The following is a 19,062-nucleotide window of genomic DNA, read 5'->3' on the forward strand; positions in this document are numbered from 1 at the left end:
GCCAAAGGGCACAGTGTCTGTTTAGACTCTCTCCACGGGGAAATGGGCTGAAGGTCTTTGAAGAGGTAGACTCTTCAATTCCACAGGATGGAGGAAGGATTCCAACTGTACAGAGACAAAGCCACCTGACTCAGGAGCCCTGGGACCCTTGGTTTTAAACGAAAACAGAGGATGTAAGTGAAAATGTCCCCAGCCCTTACTGACACATTCCTCACTGTCACCAACACAAGTACCACCAACTCCCTTCCCATGCTCAGGTCCTAATGTTGTCAGCAATGAGCTTAGGAATCGCATCTGTCCTGCTCAGGGGAAAGTCACCTACGGACACTGAGCCAGGGAAACTGGCTGGGCTCTAACCCAGTACCCCAGGGCAAGGGTCCATGAAGAGCAAGTCCTCTCCTGTGCTCTGCCGCACTCCTAAACAGATGGTTAAGGAAAAGCTTCTGCTATAAAGCAGCATGAAAGGACCACACAGAAAAAGCGGCCTCAGAGAAACAGACTAAGCAGAGAGCAGAAGAAAACTTCATTTCAAAATGATAATTAGTGTTCTTCGGTTATAAAGGACAAGCCAGAGAATAAGAAGGAGCTTATAGAAATTGAAGACGTGGAAATTAAAAATGAAGCATTTGATATCAAGGTTGGGAGACAGCGTTAAGGAAATCTCATAGAACACGGGATAAAAAAGACAAAGACATGGAGAATAGAAAAGAAATGAGAATCGGAGTGCTCGAGGAGGCTCACAATGCAAAGGGAGACGTCCCCAGGAGTTCAATAAAATAGGAAGGGAAGCAGTATTAAAACTATCTTAAAGCCCAGATATAAGGAGCATATATTACCAGATGCTAAAATCAATTTCTTGGTTCCATGTATCAGGGGTAGGAAAGTGGTTTGGTAGGAGTCAGTGCCTACTACCCAAGCATGAAGCCCAGAGTTCAAATCCCAGCACTGAGGGGCAGGTCTATGCATGCCTGTAACTCCAGCATTGTGAGGGCAGAGGCAGGGGGATCAGAGGAACTTGCTAACTAACTCCAGGTTCAACGAGAAACCTTGTCTTAAGTGAATAAGGAGGAAAGGGAAAGAGCAGGACACCTGACAGTCTCCTCTGGCCTCCAAACCATGCACGCACACACAAACACACACACAGACACACACACAAACACACACACAGACACACACACAAACACACGCAGACACACACAGACACAGACACATAGACACACACACAAAGGTAAACACATATCATTGCATTACACCTAAGGAGGGAAAGAAGCCACACTAAGATCCAAAAATCTTAGATTCCAAAAGCTCCCAAAGTTAAAAGGTATAGCCACACGTCACTGGGCTTCTTGGTGATGTGAATGTCACAAGCTTGTGAATAAAGCGTGTGTTCCAACGTACAGTTCTGCAGTAGAGCTGGAGAAATGCAGTCCGTGGAGGTAAACAAGAAAGTGAATTCATGGAGTCAAGTGGCTGCCTTTGAGGAGCGGGTGTTGCTGACAGTATTGTCTCTCTGAACTAGGTACATGTGTTCTTGGGGAAAGTAGGCACATCTATTTAAGGAAACGGATGGAAAAGACTCCACTTGTTAAGTTGAGGACGTTCAGAGATTCGTAGGATGTTTGTGAATCCTGGAAGTCTGATCTTCCTGTCAAGATGTTACAGGGGACAGGCTGATACCAGCAGGGCTTACACATTTTTGAAACGAAAACGAAAACTGAAAGCCTCCCTACCTGGGGAAGCACAGAGCCACATACAGAAGGCACATGCATACAAAAAGCAGGCTTAGTCAGTCCTGTCGTTGCCAGGGAGAGAAGTTAACATCACCTCTTGGGTACCTGACAGGTTTGTTTGTGCAGGAATTATAGTGTGCTCTGGGTCGCCTGCGTCCCCGCGGGGGCCACCGGCCTTTGGTTTCCTTCCTCCATAGCTGCTGCTTGTTTTTTCTTTATCAGGCACAGTGGTTGGGTCTACCTTCCCAGCAATCTCACCATCACTGCGCTAGTTCAAGATAAGCCCCGCCTATCAAAGGCTTCTCTTTAGACTTCCTTTCCTAGCTCCCCTTGCCCTCAGAGACCACTTTGTGTCACTCACACCCACGCATTCTCGGGGAAGCCCACAGCCAGCTGAAAACATTTCTCTGGTCCACATGTTGATGATTTTCATCAAGTCGCTTATTAAAAAGCCTTGATTGAGTTTCAGACACAGAGTTGGGCACCACGCAAAAACTAGATGGGGGTAGAGATTTTATTTTTGAGAAACAGCAGGGGGGAAAATGGGAAAATGTAACAGACAAGAGCAAAGTAAGTGTGGGCTGTTTCACTTTGGAAATACGTTTATGCTTTTTAAAAGGCTCAGTTACGACAACTGGACGCAGAAGTTTATTTTTTAAAGGTGGGAGGCACGGAAAGAGACATGATCAAGGAAATAATGTAAGAACGTGTCCTGGAGAAGATGGGCAAAAAGCAAGAATTGTAGTGCTTTTTTTCTTTTTCCACTGTTGAAATCTTAGCTTTTTATAAGAATCATAAGAGATGGTAAGGGATGAAAGGGTATAGTCACAAAAGGGGAGAGAGGGTGGGAGAGAGGCTTGGGAGTATCCACGGAAGCAGAATGCACCGCCAGCACACACCAGCGACCAGGGAGCTCATTCACCTGCAAGTCCATTGGACTCAAATTGCTTTCGTAAAACAGAAAAGGTAGACCCTTACTTTAAAAAATAAGGACTTTTCCTAACTTAAAAAATATTTTTCCTGGTGTCAGAATGAATGTATATTATGAGAAGAAAGAATATCCCGGTCAATAATGAAAAGAAAAATAACCTTGATAAAATAGAATGCCATTCCCAGGGTTTTGGATGCTCCCCCACTTTCTATGGTACTGATAAGCACAAGCCACTCTGTAACATATTAACATTTTGAGGAGCCGCTTATTTTAATTGTTAGGGGCATTTCCATATGTGAAATCATTTGTAACCCCACACTTTCATTAATATTAATTATATAGCTGCCAAAATATTTCTCTTGGTCTCAATCTATCAAAAGTAACACTGAAGAGCAGCAATGGCTGCTCTCAACCACATCAGGATCTAGGTTCGAGTCTTGGCATCCACATGGATGCTCACACCCATCTGTAACTCCAGTTCCAGGAGATCTGAGGCCCTCTTCTGGCTCCCATAGGTAGTGCACTCATGTAGCACAGACAGACATGCAAGGAAGATGCTCACGTACATAAAATAAAAATGAATAAACTAATAATTATCTTTATTCAATCTGATCATTATGAGGAACAAAATACAAATTCTACAGAGTAGAATTCCTAGATAAAAGCCACTAAAAAACTTAAATGCTTGTTTGTTTGATGACAGGGTTTCACTGTGTGGTCGTCTCTTGGCTCAAACTCATACCCATCTGCCAAGATGAAAGGCATGCCTTACCATTTCTGGCTTCATTTTGTTGTTGTTTTCTTTCTTTCTTTCTTTCTTTTCTTTTTTTTTTTTTTACCTTTTAAAAACACTCAGAAAGTTAGTGCATTTCTACTTGTCTCTGGGAGAAACCTCAGTTCCTACTAGTGTTTCATGTGAATAACTACGTAACTTTCTTGAAATAAACATGTCCAACGTTACAGTATTTTCATTGCCTAAGTCATTCATTAAAACTCAACATTGATTGCGGCCTTCAAAGAGAAACAGCACTCTCACAGGCAAGCAGAAAATAGCATGGGCTAACATTTGGTGTCTTGTCCGTAACTCACGTGCGTGTGTGTCCTGTGCCTGCATACGGCACACGGTGACTACATGCAATGCTAGGCAAATGCTGGGTCCCAAGCAGACAAAGCCTGAAATGGTATATTTGTAGACAGCCACTCTCATGCTTATGTGAGTATCTGGAAACTTGTTTCAAATAGTAGGTAGTTACTGCTGCATCAGAAAAGCACGTTGCTTTGTACCCGCTGGGGCTCTGTGCTAAGGAAGAAGCAATTGTTCCAATGAGCCCCTGCCAGAGAAGGCGGTCCACCCTGGAAGCAGCTCTGAGATAGAAGATGGCAGCATGCAGATCTAGTCCAGAGCTGCTTTACCTCACTGCGTCCTTTTAAAACATGACCTCTGCGGCTAAAGGCCTCAGGGACTCACCTGCAAGCATTAGGGGCCTAAAGGATCCCTTAAAAAAAAAAACCCCTCCTGTTCCAGCAAAGACTTTGTTTCTGGTTAGCGTAAGGAAAGGGGTTAGTGAGAGCGAGGAGGACTGAGGGGTATCATCACAGCCACATATCTGCAGAACGGAATGAATCATCTTGGGTCTGGCTCAGAAGAAACACTGGCATAAAAACAGCTCGAGCAGAAGCATAATTTGTATTAAGATTAACAACGGATCATTTGACAGCACGCAATCCCAAAAGCCTGGTGACGCATCTGGGCCCCCCACAAGCCTCCTTGTGTATCGCCTCTAATTTTGCTCGCTTCTGAACTTAGTGCTAACGTGTGTAAAAGGTTGCGTTTCCATTGATAACCTGTTTTTATATTTTAATGAAATCAGTATAAAATTATCAAAGCCCACATTCTCAATACGCTTCCTACCACCTCCCGCTCGCAGCTGATGTAAAACGAAGCCATGCTTTTTGTTTGTTCAGGCAGAATGGCTTTAAACCTAGCTGGCGTGTGGAGACAGGAAAGCACTGTGGGACTGGGGGGTGGACCACTGAGAAGAGCGAGAATAAATGCACGGAGCTCAGGCCTGTCTATGCAGGCCAGCACCACCTCCAGCCCTGTAGCTTCCATGCAGCCTGGGGTTGGGGGTAGGGAATGAGGGTGGGGAGAGAGTGGAATGGGGCACTGTGGGAGTCGCAAGATGCAAAGTTGCCTAGTTATGGGGTGAGGGGAGATCTACCTCTAGAACCTGTCACTTGTCCTGATTCATCTATTTGGGGACACTGGATTCCACAAGGGTGGCATACAGGATAGTGAAGAGACCCACATAGACCCCATGAATTCCTCTGTGTTGGAGAGAGTCTCTGTAAGTGCTTCCCCCCCACCCCCAGCGCAAGTCTTGAAGTACCCCCTGGGCATTATCCCCTACTGGTCAGCCTAGGCAAAGCCACACATTCACTCCCAGCTGACAGCTGCCCATTGTTTGCCTCCAAACCACACAGGAAGAGTGTGAGCGCTAACCTTCTTCTAATGCCGCATAGGCAAGGAGCAACCCTTGCTGAAATCCACCTGAACGCCAGGCATAGGGATCGCGGTACTCCGAGGTCATGTGATAGCAGTATCTAACTGTTGTAGGCAAAATGCCAAATGTTTAAACACTGAACGGCCTTCTAAGACCCACTCTCCACTCCGAAAGTATGGGAAACTCTCTGACTTATAGAAACCAAGGGTCATATTTTCCGTCATTTGTAATCTGTTAAGACAGCTGCATTCGGCTAAATGGTATAAAATGGTGGTAGCCTAGGCACCGTGCCCTCCTATCCACCCTCGGCTGATGAACCAGAATTAAAACTTCAGCAGCGTACCATATTGGGTCATGTACGTTCTGCAGCCTGCCTGCCTTTCTCACAGGGAGAATTTGACATAATTTTAAGATTCCTTGGCTATAGACAGGAATAGGATGTTGGCTTCTTAGACATTCACATACAGGAAAGGTTTATCGGGCTATTCTTAACAAGAAACCGCAGCAAGATACACAGGGGAGGATTTCTGGCGGTTCTCAGGCCCTCACCCCAGGCCAACCCTGGTGCCCATCGTACACTCGGGACAGCCCGGCACGCAGGAGAGAACGGCTCCCAGCATGCCCCACTTCCCACTCACCTGACCGTGGGCAGGAAGCGCAGCATAGGCCATGGGTGGGTTCATCACTCCTTTCTGCTTAATGAGAAGCATGCGTTTCTGGTCCTCACTCAGGTGCGCCCTGGGAGCCTGCAGCTGCGGTGGAGGTGGAGGCTGCTGCTGGGGCGGCTGCTGCTGTGGAGGCTGTGGCTGCGGAGGCTGCTGGATGTAGGGCATCAAGGGGGTTTTACTGGGGTTGGCCATAGGGGGCGTCATTCTCGGACTCAAGTCCGCGTTAAAATGGGTCAGAGGCTTAGTGTTGCCATAGGTGAGAATATTGTGCTGTTTGTTTAAGGAGTTTGTACCCAAGTTATTTGGCTGCTGACTGATCATAGTCATGTGATTGGAAGGGAGGTAGTTGTTCATGGTCGTCTTCTGCAGGCTGTTGGCCATTGCAGGCACTATAGTGCTTTGGTTGTTAAAGGCTTGGGGGTACATCATTGGGCTATTTGGTTTCTCTGAAGCAAAAGCTGTTCCATACGGACTTGACGGAGGCCCTAAGGGAGACCAACTTGAAGTCTGATTTGAGTGCTGCTGCTGTTGCTGCTGCTGCTGCTGCTGCTGCTGCTGTTGCTGCTGCTGCTGCTGCTTCTGCTGCATGAGCTTCGCCCTCTGTTGTTGCTGGGCAGCCATCTGTTTGAGCTGCTCTGCTGGGGACATGTCAGAGCTGGGCACTGCCACAGAGCCTGACCCTGAACCAGACACTGCCGCAGAGACTGGATTAAGGAGATAGCCATTGCCAGGCCGAGGTGGGGCTTGACCTGGAGTGTGGGCCTGGGTTGGAGTCTGCGGGGATTGGACAGCACAGTTAGCTGGCGAGCTGGCAGGGTTTGGAGCCACGGGAGTGTTGGCCACGGATGGTAAGCTAGTGCCTGTGGAGACAGTAGAAAAGGGAGGGCCAGAAGATGAAGGTCTGGCCTGAGGCGATCCCAGAGAGACGTGTGCAAAAGGAGAGTGAGAGGCATCACTCTTCACACTCACGCTCTCCTGGGAGAGTGGGGTCTCCATGGCTGTCTGTGAGAATTCCTGCTCCTTCTTCTCTTCAAAGTCTTCATTGAATAGGTCCTGGATGTCATCTTCTGGAACCGTGTTGGCCAGTTCGTCTATGAGTTCTTGCCACTCTTGGTCATTAAGGTTAATGTCAGAGAACAGCTTGTTCTGATTAGAAAGGGATGTTTCTGATGTGTCTATGCAGGCGGGGTCATCCAGAGGCTCCTGTTTGAGGTCCTTGTTCTGCAAGATAGCAAAGCTATCCTCTAGATCCCCACAGCCATTGACAGGGAGCTTAATCTCAGGGAGCCTGCCATTCTTACTCAGGTCTTCTAGAAGCCCAGGGGTGTGGACAGCACTGTTCTGCAATGGCAAAGAAGGCTTGAGGTCAAGTTGATGGAGGGGAGAAGCTGAAGGCAGTGGCATGTTGCTGGGTAGATTGTTGATGGCTTCCAGCCCGGTGCTAAGATCCTTTCGGATGCGCTTGCTTGTTGGAGAGAAGCTCCCGTCGCAAGCACCATTCTGCTGGTCCCCATTTAGCGGTGAACGGGCCCCTTCCAACTTCCTTTTCACAGTCTCTTGCAGCTGGAAAAGACATGGGAGAGAAGACACCTTAATCTCAGAGGGAACTCTTAAACATTGTAACGTGAATTGTTGTGAACTGCCTTTGTGTGTTTCCAAGTTTGTGTTGATACATGTGACCTGTATGTACATGTATATGGAGGACAACCTTGGTCACTATCCACCTTGTTTTGAGACAGGGTGTCTCAGTGGCCTGGAGCGCACCCAGGAGGGGAAGCTGGCCACTGAGAACCCAGGGACCCATTTAATTCCGGAGTGTTGGGATTACAAATGGGCATGTGCCTCAATATTTTGTTGTCCTCTGTAGGTTTTTGGAACAGAACTCAGATATTACTAGCTGAATAATCTGCTTAGTCCACAAATTACATTTTAAATGCTCTAGAACACACGCAAAAGAAGGGGTGCTTCCAGTTTCAAAATCAGGTATCGCCATGAATAGAATTCTGTGAGAAAAGCCTTCATCTAAAAGCAGACTTCAGAGAGTGCAGAGATGTACAGGTCATGGCGAGGGTCACCGAGGAGCATTTTTCCAAATGAGAGACATCACACTTGAAAAAGGTATCCATCCTCAGTCTGCACCACACCACAACTGACATCATCAAGGAATTAAATTGACGATACTTTGAAGAACATTAAAGATGTCTTTTTTTAAAAAACCACTGCAGTGTAATAAACTTGCAAATTGGAAAGAGAAAGAACGGAAGAAAGAAAAGAAAGAGACCATGCAGACAGATCACCATGGCCTTTCCCCAGACCCAAAGTCTACAGCGCTCAATGAACTACACATAGCAGCCATCCTGAAGCTGTGGCACTTGGCTTTGGGTTTTCGTGGAGTGACTCTGCTATGCACTTCACCACAGGAAACCGAAGAGTTAGAAAGGCTCAAAGCTAGGAAACAATCAGCTGCATATCCTTTCGCGCCTCACGTGCTTTACTTGAATTATGCCCCTCCTCATCACCAAGTAATAGCACTTCCTGTTCTTTCTTCATTTATACTATGCCCACATACACGCTTGTTTACAGATACACATGCATACATGACAGCACAGACTCCCGTATGAAAAAAAATGCAATTTTTTTCTGAGAGTGGGGAACCTCACTTGATATGATACTTTCAAAATCCATTTTTTCCCTGCTAGTTTTGTGGTTTACCTTTTCTTTAGAGCTGAAGATCGGATTTTGTGTATGCAGTAGACCCTCGCTATCCGTGTATCTGTTGATGGACGACTAGGTTGGTTCCATTTTCTCACCACAGTGACCGGAGCAGCCAAACTGCCTGTGAGTGTGGATTTACACATTCCTGCACTGGTATACTGAAGACTGATGTTGGACAGAGCCTTAAACATCTGTGTGTGTCTTAGTCCATGTCACCTTCAGCATCGTCTGCTGCCTGGTGTGTTTCCATCATTTCCCATGATGCCACACTTGGTTTCCTCTCTCACTGTCGTGCATTCTTTGTTGTAAATGATGAGGATTCTTCCAGGTTTCTCCTTAACATTCCCCCTTCTGTTCATTTATGCAATTTTCTCTTCTACAAGCCTCGACCATCTTCCCAGGATGGACGGTCACAAACTGTGTAACCAGCTCCGTCCCTGATGAGCCCACTAACTCCACCTTACTTAGATGGTCCAGGAGCATCTACAACTCAGTTCCATCCTGACCATCCCCCCGTCTCAGGATCTGAACGGTTATCCAGGACCCAAGTGTGAGCATCCTACAGAGATAAGTTCATCCTGTGCCTACCCACACTGTCACTGCCCCTGACCAGGGATCTTCTCCGGGTGACCCGTTCACTCCCTCATCTGTTCTACCCATCGTTTAACTCTCAGATCTGTTCTCTAGACTGACACCTTCTTCAAAAGACACATTGCGGTGTGGCTCCTGTTTATAAGCCCACGCGGCCAGTTTACAATCTCAACTGCCATCTTCCGATCTTCCTGTCATGTCCTTCCACATCCTCCCCACACTCATTCAGTGTGTGTGTGTGTCTTCTATCAATTCTCCTTAAAGATTTTTAAAGAAGATATCTGTATCTGTATCTGAGTCTGTGTCTGTCTGTCTCTATATAATATACATATATATGTGTGTGTGTGTGTGTGTGTGTGTGTGTGTGTGTGTGTGTGTGTGTGTGTGAGGTTTCCTTCTTCCCCTATGCAAAGTATTTTTTTTTTTGGCTTGGAAAAATAAAAAAATAAAATCCTTCTTTCTTTCCTGGTTAATACTTCCTGTCTCCTCCCCTTCTCTGGTCAAAGGCTGCTCATTTTTCATACCAGATTTCAGATTCTTCTTACTGTAGGAAGCTGTGTGCCCCTCCCTTTCCAACCCCAGCCCACTCACACTCCACTGAATTAATTAGAATAAGGTTTTTTAAGCCGTCTATATGCCCCCATTGTAGGCATTGGCAGACTTTGTGCCAAAAACTTAGGGACTGTGGCTGCCTTGTTTCCTGGGTTTCTGCAGTGGTCAGGATCCTAGCAACAATTATTAAGAAGCTGCAAAAGGAGTCTAATTCAGAGATGCCACAAGTGAGTTTGAAGAAGAGTAGAAGCTTAGTGGCCAGAAGGAATTTCTGATTGCGAGTCTTCTTCACTCCTGGTAACGGGTGGGATGCTTGCCTGCTCCGAGGAGTGGTTTATGGACTCGAGTTCTTGCTAACTCTATGGGTTTATTCGTTTTATGCCCAGCTCATCTCTTTGACACTGTTCTTCTTAACAGAAGAACGGTGGTTGTGATCCATGGGTGTCCACAGAGTGGGAGCTGGGGAGATGTATGCTGACTGGATGAAGGCTTTCCCTTGGTCATGCTCCCCCTCAGCTGCATGAGAACAGGAGCCTATAAAGGGCCTCAGTGGTACAGGGTGGAGTCCAGAACAGTTCTTCCGCCTGGGTACCTCTTGCACTTGGCAGAGATGACCTTAGGAGTGGGAGGTGTTGGGTTCCCTCTGAACTGTACTTGGTAGACTTGGCAAGGCTCCAGAGGAGCCCCTCAGATCGTAACACTGATCTAAAGGTGAAGTGAGTTTTAAGGAATGTGTGCTTTCTTGGAAGCCGAGAATTACGTTTTAAAAAAGTAAACAGAGTCAAAGGGTTCCTTGAGCCACACTCCTATCTACTCATTTCCCTAAACCTTCCAGTTTTCATTACAAACCAGACCCCCTCCTGTTCACCCAGTCCAAGCTCCTCAACAGCTGAGAACAGGCAGGGACCTAACTGGAACCCACCAGAATTCACTCGACTTCAGAGACAAAGACACCCTCACGTTGCGGGGACACCACTAGACAGCGAAATGCAGCAAATGGGGAAACCGAGGCTCTGATCATTGGTGTGACAGTTGTTTGAATGCATGTAGCTCCGAACACTTAGAGAATCCGAGTATCACTGCCTGACAGAGAGAAGGCCAGGCACCCCCTGAAGTGATGGCAAGCTCCAGAAAAAATGAGTACTGTCTTTAAAAACGAATCTGACCTCATTTTAGAACTCACAGGCCCACGACTCTGTTCTAGGGCCTGTAATGAATGAATAGGACTGAGAAATACAGATGCTCTACTCGTCCCCTATAAAACAAAGGTGGCCCAGGCTACCCTGGCCAACGACGCACTCACCTCAAAGGAGTTAAGTGCACGAAACACTAGGGTCCAGCATTGTAAGGTGCTGGAGTCAGAGTGACTGCTTAACTCCAAGATTCCCTCCACCCACGCACTAGAATACGGTGTGGTGCTCAGCAATGGAGGCTGCGGTGCCTGAAAGGGGGCTTTCACTTCCGCTTGCTTCCAAGTCCCCAGCAGTTCCCAGCTGACAACCAAAGAATGAATTTGGAGAAATTTGTATAAATTGTCCCAAGTCTGGTTTCACCGGTTCCCAAACGGGTTAGTAACACTTAGCTCTCACAGAGCTACTGTGACGGGAGTCCATATGAGATAATGTGCAAACACATAATTTGGCACGTGGGACCCAGTCAGCACGCTCTAAGCCTGAGCTATACTATTTTTAAAATCCAGTCACGACTGCCATGGGGACAGAATGCATCCTGGATCTTCGAGACACAGATAGGTATAATGACGATATTTCTGCTCCCTAGCCAGCCAGACCTTAATGTTTTCCAAGCATCTGGAGTCGCTTTCTTAATATGAGCAACAAAAATCAAATTTGCAATTCAATCCCAAGTCCAAGTGCTAATGCATCCGTGTCCCAGATTGTAGAACAGGGGAAGCTACGTTGTTCAGGTTCAACCAAATACATTTCCAGTATGCCACCTGAATGGGGCTGCCGCAGAGTAGATTCCTTTCCCCAAGGGTCTCGCGCTCTCCGCTGCTGGCCCCTCTTAACCACATCTTGGTATGTATATTTCATGCCTCGGCATTTGGGAGTATGAGAAAGCCAGCCCTGAAGATGCTACGTTGTGGTTTTTATGTCCCGTGTTGTTATGTCCAGGATAGAGCAATCTTCATGCCCATTCTCTCCGTCTCATCGTGTGTTGTTTTATGGGAAGGTGGTCTGAAAATCTAATTCTCTCTCTATGTCTCTCTTGGGAGAAGGGGGTGTGGGAGGGAGGTGAGGCGCAGTGCCCGTGTGTGCTGGAGAGGCTGACAAGCATCTTGTTCAGTGGGTAGAAGCCTCGTTGGCTGCACAGGAGCAATTGTCTTGGGAGTCCCCACTCTTAGGGACTCAGGTCCACCTCAGCCCAAATAGCCTCTCTCAACAAGACTCGGGCCCTCTTGCCTCCGGGGGCAGAAAGCCTCTCAGTATACCGTGCTCTCGTGAACAAGCACAGAAACTTCACCGAGGCTTAACTAGCTTGTTTCCACGTCACCGCGGTTACACAGAGACGCTGCCTCCCATTAAGGGAAGTGGAGCTGCCAGTAGCTGAAGTGTGCCATTCAGCTAATGCCTGTGACAATATGGGTTGCCATCAGGTGTCAAGTACTCGGGAGACAATAATTCCCCTTGAGAATGCTCCAGAGATGTCCTCCGCTCAGCACTGTGGCCTGATAGCTTGTGTTTATGTTAAATTACAGGATATATATGAGCTGGGGAAAGTAAGAGAGAGAAAACCAGAGGCTGAAAGGGATAGAATGGAGCATGCCTAGGAGTCTGTGATGTTCCCCAGGTCGCAGGGGTAACAATAGAAGAAACCTGCACATCGTTGTCTAGTGCAACAGCTAAGATATGGAAAAGATCCTTCCACAAAGAAACAGATTTTTTAAAAATGTGATATAGGGCTGGTGGGTAAAAAAAAGAAATCCTGTTTCTGAGCCTGACATCTTGTTTGATTCCCAGGATCTACACAGTAGAAGAGAGAGAGAAGACATTCAAAGATTGTCCTCTGACCTCCACACGTACATGTGTATATACACTACAGTGCACACTGATACACACACACACACACACACACACACACACACACACACACACAGTATGTATTTTTTCAGCCATAAGAGGCACATATGTCAGATAATATGAAAATAGAAGCAAGCATCTAAGGGGACAAACCAGACAAGTGGGAGAGGGGGACTGAGGGGCGAAGGGAAGGAGATGCTTCATATATGTGTATGAAAATGGCTGAATGGAATAGTTTCTGACTGTATCGTTATAAAGCACATGCTACATGATCACAAAGGATCATGGTCATCCTTATATCAGGCCTTTGTGACAATGGGGCTGATGGTTCTATACTGGGAAGGAGACAGTGTTGGCATTGGGGGATGGGGAGGTGACACCTGTTACAGGGGAAAGCATGTCTGAGGTTACCAGGCCTCTACTGACATAGTGAAGTCCATGCTTAGCAGAGTCCCATGTGTCCCCTGAACCAAGGCGATGTCCATTTGGACAAGGACTTCTCTTTAGACTAAGGTAATGCCAAAGAAATTCTCATTGCTGTGTCCCCGATTTCATAAGACATTGTCCAGGATCGTTGAGCTCTGGAATATAGAGGGCAGTCCCATCCATAATAATCACTCTAGCTAGGTGTGGTGTAAGCCTGTGTGCCCAACACAGAGAAGGCTCTGGAGGGAGGTTGAAGAATTGAAGGCTAATCTGGGCTACATAGTGAGACCTGTTTGAGACAAAACAAGAAAAGCAAAATCAGCTCTCTGGGGGAAGACCTGGGAATGAACGGCCATCTGCCCTGCCCTCTACCCTTAAAGACTGTTTTAGAAGAGAGAGACCCATTTGACAGGACTTGAGACACCATGCATGTCTGAGGCTCATATCAGAGAGGTGGCTAAACCCACAGTCAAATTCGAACTCAGTTTTGACTCTGTAGCTGGCTTCACACCCTCACCCAGGACTGGGCTGAGTATCACCCTGCCTTCATCAACAACTAAATCAGAAGGTGGTGCACAGTACTCCCACTTAATACGCCTTCAGGAATCCTCGCTTCCGTCCCATGCAGCTATGTCTGGGCAGCCGTTATTCTCACCCACGGATTGTATGCCCATCCTCTACAGGTCGCTGCCTCTGTGGAGATATTCTCAAAAGGAACTTGGCAGCAGCCACCAAGGGCTTTCCATGAGGCTCCAGCTCTCTTCTTCCAGTGTGAATCTGATCATGCCCTTTCTTCATTCCAGACTTTTCTGGAACCGTCTGCAGTCACCGGTGTCATTTAAATGAGAGACACATAGCTGCCCTGCCCCCAACTTAATTCTATTCCCACCACTGGTCCTTTTCTCCTACTTTCTCCCCAACACCAAGCAACCCCAAACATTCAGTTGTATATTTATGCGTATGTGAACACAGGATCTCTTCTGACATAGGTGCCGTTAGCTGATTTTGTTGCTGAAACATCATCGTATACTTAAGATGGCAAAGGGGACTCCATTGGATATGCAGCCCAGCATGGATGCAAGGCCTTTGTGGGACTCAGCGTTATACCCAGTGATCTGTAGCTCCAGCACAAATTGTGTGATTGTTTTCTCTCTGATCTTCTCGAGTATGTGACAGTCTTCTCCATCTCCTCCACAGGGCCATCTGCCCTTCACAGCTACATGTGGACGTCATCGTCTGTGGTTGTTCTGACAATCCCCTCCCATGACTCCTGACCTTAGTTAGGTGACACTTTATGTCCTTCCCTGACATTGGGGTACACAGTGCCCTGTAGAAAGTCTTTCTTTCCTTCATGAATGGATAAAAAAACACTAGTTCTCATATAACCACATCAGGTTTATGGCATTGCTCCTCAAAGCAGGCACTCAAAAACGCCGGGCTCTGTGAGAAGGTTGGCACAAATCAACAATTTATCTTGGTTATCTGAAGACGCTAGAGACAGGCTCTCTCCTCTTTAATGCTTTTGAGAATTCCAAAGAGGATTCTACATGGGAGCTAAGAGAGGACATAAGATGGGGAAAGTAGGGTCTGAAATTCAGTCTTTTAGGGGCATTACCAGGGACATATCTTCTTTATTTTATTTTACATTATGTGTGCTTTCCCTTCGAGGATGGCTGTGCACCATATGAGTGACTTGTGTCTGCGGAGGCCAGAAGAGGGTGTCTGATCCCTGGATCTGGAGAGCGAGTGGCCAGTGCTCTTAACAGCTAAGCCATCTCTGCAGCCCCAGGAGGACAAACTTTCACATGCATGTGGACCCCAGAGACTAGACGTTTTGTAGATGAACTTTAAATATCCTCAAGAGGTCTCATGTGGTTTCTGTTCTTTTGTCATAGTTGTTCCTCTAGCACAAGTGTGAATGAGTTTCCTTTCCCGACTCTTAGAGACATGATTCCTTCCCTGAGATTTGAACGTGGGTCTGAATCTCCCTGCAGATGCTAGTGACCTCTAGGAGAACACTGGGTCATTTTGGTCCGCTCTGGGCAAACTTGAAGATGCTTCTCGAGAGCCAGTCATCACGTGGTTATTCTCTCTCCATTGTACGAGCAGGAATGAGACGAGGGACATGTGGGTGAATCTGACTTGCCTAGTTTGTAGCTGATGAGGTGACCTAGCATGCACATGTGGTAGATCTTCTCAGTGTGAGGCTAGAACAGAGTGCAAAGCACGTCCAGAACCCTCCGCAGAGGTAAGCACTCTTACAAAGCCTCTAAGACTTTGAGGGATTTGATTTTCCTTTTTTCTGTTTTCAAGCACTGCTATATGATAAATTACTTTTTAATTCATTTTTGACAGTGCATATTAATTGTTCAGAGGGGTTTCATGGTGGGATTTCCATATATACTTATGATGTACACTTGATCATATTCAAAGAATTTTATTTTCCTTAGTGCCACCCCCCCCCCCTTCAGTGGGTCCAGTTCCCTCGAAGCTGTTAACACGACAGATGTCCTGATTGGGCCTCCAGGATCCCTGACTTAGCAGCATCAGACAGAGGCCAGACTGGGACACAGGGTGATGATTAGAACAGGAATAGCAAGAGAAATGTCATGAATTCCTCGGGTTCTCCCAAGTCAGCCGGATTAGGATTTCCTGCATTTAGACCCTGGGATCCAGACCACAATTATTGCTGGATTCTGATATTTCGAAGTCTGTGATTAGACTGTTTTTAAAGACACACATTCGAATCACACAGAATATTTCCTACTTGCTCTGGGCGATCTCATAAGTAGAGCCAGGGCACTGCACTCTAGAACAGGGCTTTTCTGACCTCAGGTGGATTGAATGCGAGATTGATGGATTTCCATAATCTTTTCCACAAAAGGTATATTAATAATTAATATATAAATAACATATGTTTATATATATTAACAGTTTTCCCCCTCTGAGCACAGTAATATCTGTCACCTTTCCCACACCACACTACCAACAGATGGGGGAAGGACATTATGCACAGAACAACACAGAAAGGAAAAGGAAAATTGTACCCCAACCTGTGAGGCCCTGGGCAATCACACACATTCTCGGCATTTAGAGAAAAAACATTACCACAGGGGAGCGTACAGAACTTCTCACAGTGTGACTATATGTTATGCACTCATAGAATCCATAAAGCAGAGTAAATTTCTGCTTGTGAGAAATCCAGAATATGGTTGTTTCTCTGAATCCGTTTGGTTGGAAATTCTGGGTTTCTGGAAGAAATACTTGCTCAGAGTATTGGGAAACCTCTATTGTGAAATGCTTCAGGAAAAAAAAATGGGACCTCCCTCGCAGGGGCTTGCTATTAAGGGGCATCAAGGAAGCCTACAGGAGGCCTTGGGGATGAACCCTCGGCCCAGGGGCAGCACTATCCCCAGCATCGAAGGGTGTTATGTCCTCTTTCCCAGTTTTGGAACACAGACACCAAAATCCAGCTGTGAGGTCCTTAATCTATCTTAGACTTCTCTAAAAAAAAAATATGAATGACTGAATTTCGGGGTCTGATTTTATCTCTTTGTTATGGTCAAACTTGTAGTAAGTACCAACTGAATGCACCAGGACTCCATGAGAATGGATCCCGATACACCAGGAGCATGGCAGACATTTAGAAATGCTATGTCCCAAGATCTCAAACCTCCAAGTCTCCAAGTACATAAATGCCCACACAGGCTCTTGGCTTTTTCACAATTGAGTGAATAAATTACATTTCACCGCAGGTCACAGGAGCCCTGGGTCCTCTTTTTATGTGAGATTTAAGTAGTTTTCATGAGCATTGGTGAAAAATGAACCACTCATTAAAACCAAGACGGTAATCCTGACAGTCACCAGGGCTGTATGATTCTCAAACCTCTTCACATGGCTTTAAGCAGGATCCTTGAGGGTAAATTTCCATCAGATAACTCGATTTGTCCTTTAGTAAGTGACTGGAGATACTGCTGTTTCACCATATTCCAGTTGGTTGGAAACTGCCAGGCATCACGCTGAGGGCGTGAAACCCTAAGTTTTTACATCTATTTTATTAAGACAGGGTCTTACTGTGGAGCGCTGGCTGGCCTAGAACTCAACGTGTAGACCAGCCTGGCCTCAAACTCACAGAGCCACTTGCTTTCGAGTCCTGATGTGTGAAATTAAAAGTGTGTGATACTTCATCTGGTCCGTTTTTATTTTTTACTTTTTTGAGGCTGGGTCTCATGTAGCCCAGGCTAGCTCCCAACTGGGTTTGCAGCCAATTTGCCATAGCACTGTTCATCCTCTGGCCTCAGGCTCCCAAGTAATTGGATTACAGGGTCTACCACCATATTTGCTACTGTTTCATTCGCTACCTTGACGATAATAATAATAATCTCATAAAAATCTATGATGGCTGGGGAATGCTTCGGGAAGGACAGGTAACTCATGTTCCTCTCAAAGCTTGTTCGTCCACTGATGACTACCGCCCCACCAAACTCCAACAAAGCTTGCTGATAATTCTGAGTTTTAGAACCTGTTCTAAGGGTCCAAGGAGGACCCATCTGTGGCTGAGTCAGATTTGCCTTTTTCACAGAAATGCCCGATGCTTTTCTACAGGAAAGATGCTATGCCCCAAATCTGTCATGAGTATGGAGTAATGGTGGTTGCAGCTTGGCAGCAGCAGCAGCAGCAGCAGCAGCAGCAGCAGCAGCAGCAGCAGCAGCAGGAGGTATTGGCTATGTGCATTCAGTGACTTCCCAGCATGCAATAACTTTCCTAAAGCAAAGCTCCACAGGGACGAGCAGGCACTTTCAAAACTGCAGTCAGAACCCCGAAGGGCTCTGTCTTTCCTGCACACACACACACACACACACACACACACACACACACACACACACTCACACACACCACACACGGGCCCGCACTCAGGCACACACTCAGATGCTGCGTTTACTTTTTAAAGCACAAGAAACAGTATCCTTAGGGATCTCTCCCAGTGGTTCTTACTAGGAGTCATGTATACATTTTCTTTTCAAATGTATCTGTAGACATGACCCTGCGTTATTTTCTGAATTTTCCAATGGGATTTTATTTATAGCTATAAAGAAACAAAGGAAGGAGGTGAGGAAGGAGGAAGGAAGTGAACAGATGAAAAGATTTGATCGGTGTCATTCCCAGATGGAGACTTCTACCAGCAAGAACCACCAATGTACGGCAAGCGCGGCCAAGCCCAGGGTTCTGTTTATTTTCTGGGAAGGACGAGGTGGGAGGAGAAACACTTCAGAGAGCTTCAGTGCATTTCCCTTCCTTGCGTAGGGCCCAGGAATATTTTTATTCCACTGTTTACTCAAAATGTCCTCTTTCTCAACGAGGAGGAATTCTCACTTTTGTTTTTAGCCCCTTCATGAGAGCCTCTCCCTCTGCAGCTCTGAAGTCCTGTGCCAGCTTAGGAGATGCAAATGGCTTGGAGCTCCCAGATGTGAGGAGAGGCTTTTGAATAAAACCCCAGCACACATTCATCTCCCTTCGGAATGCCAAAGTACTGAAACAGGTCTATAAATAAAATCTCTGGTACCCCTCAAAGAGGTCAAGAGCCCCATTTCCATGTGAGCTGTCACACAGTGAGCACACCCAGGCCGCCAAGAACCACCTCTCACATGGACTCTCATACTCTCCCCTCACCCACACACCTCTGCCAGTCAGCAAACACACCATAATTCTTAATTCTAGACAGTACTGGACCCCTAGGCATCCGTTTCATTGAGTACTTTTGCTCTAGATGTGAAGGCTGAGGGTCTGGGCTTTCTTTACCAATAAGGAGACTGCTTTATGTCTATGGCTTTCCATGTGTGCACGTATGTGCACCTGTGTGCAGTTCCAAGCCTATGCATGCAGAGGCCAGGGGTTGCCATGGGTTGT

General features: G+C 46.5%; 1 protein-coding gene across 1 annotated transcript in view; it reads right to left on the reverse strand.

Moving 5' to 3' along the window:
• The window catches only part of Maml3 (mastermind-like transcriptional coactivator 3), a 417,347-nt gene that overhangs the window by 158,482 nt on the left and 239,803 nt on the right, over window positions 1–19,062 (reverse strand). The window contains exon 2 of the mRNA NM_001107675.3: window positions 5,804–7,396. Coding sequence (NP_001101145.2) covers window positions 5,804–7,396 — 1,593 coding nt within the window. The remainder of the gene's footprint in view (window positions 1–5,803; window positions 7,397–19,062) is intronic.

This window comes from Rattus norvegicus, chromosome 2 (genome assembly GCF_021556685.1).
Source record: "Rattus norvegicus strain SHRSP/BbbUtx chromosome 2, alternate assembly SHRSP_T2T, whole genome shotgun sequence".
Classification (NCBI taxonomy): Eukaryota; Metazoa; Chordata; class Mammalia; order Rodentia; family Muridae; genus Rattus; species Rattus norvegicus.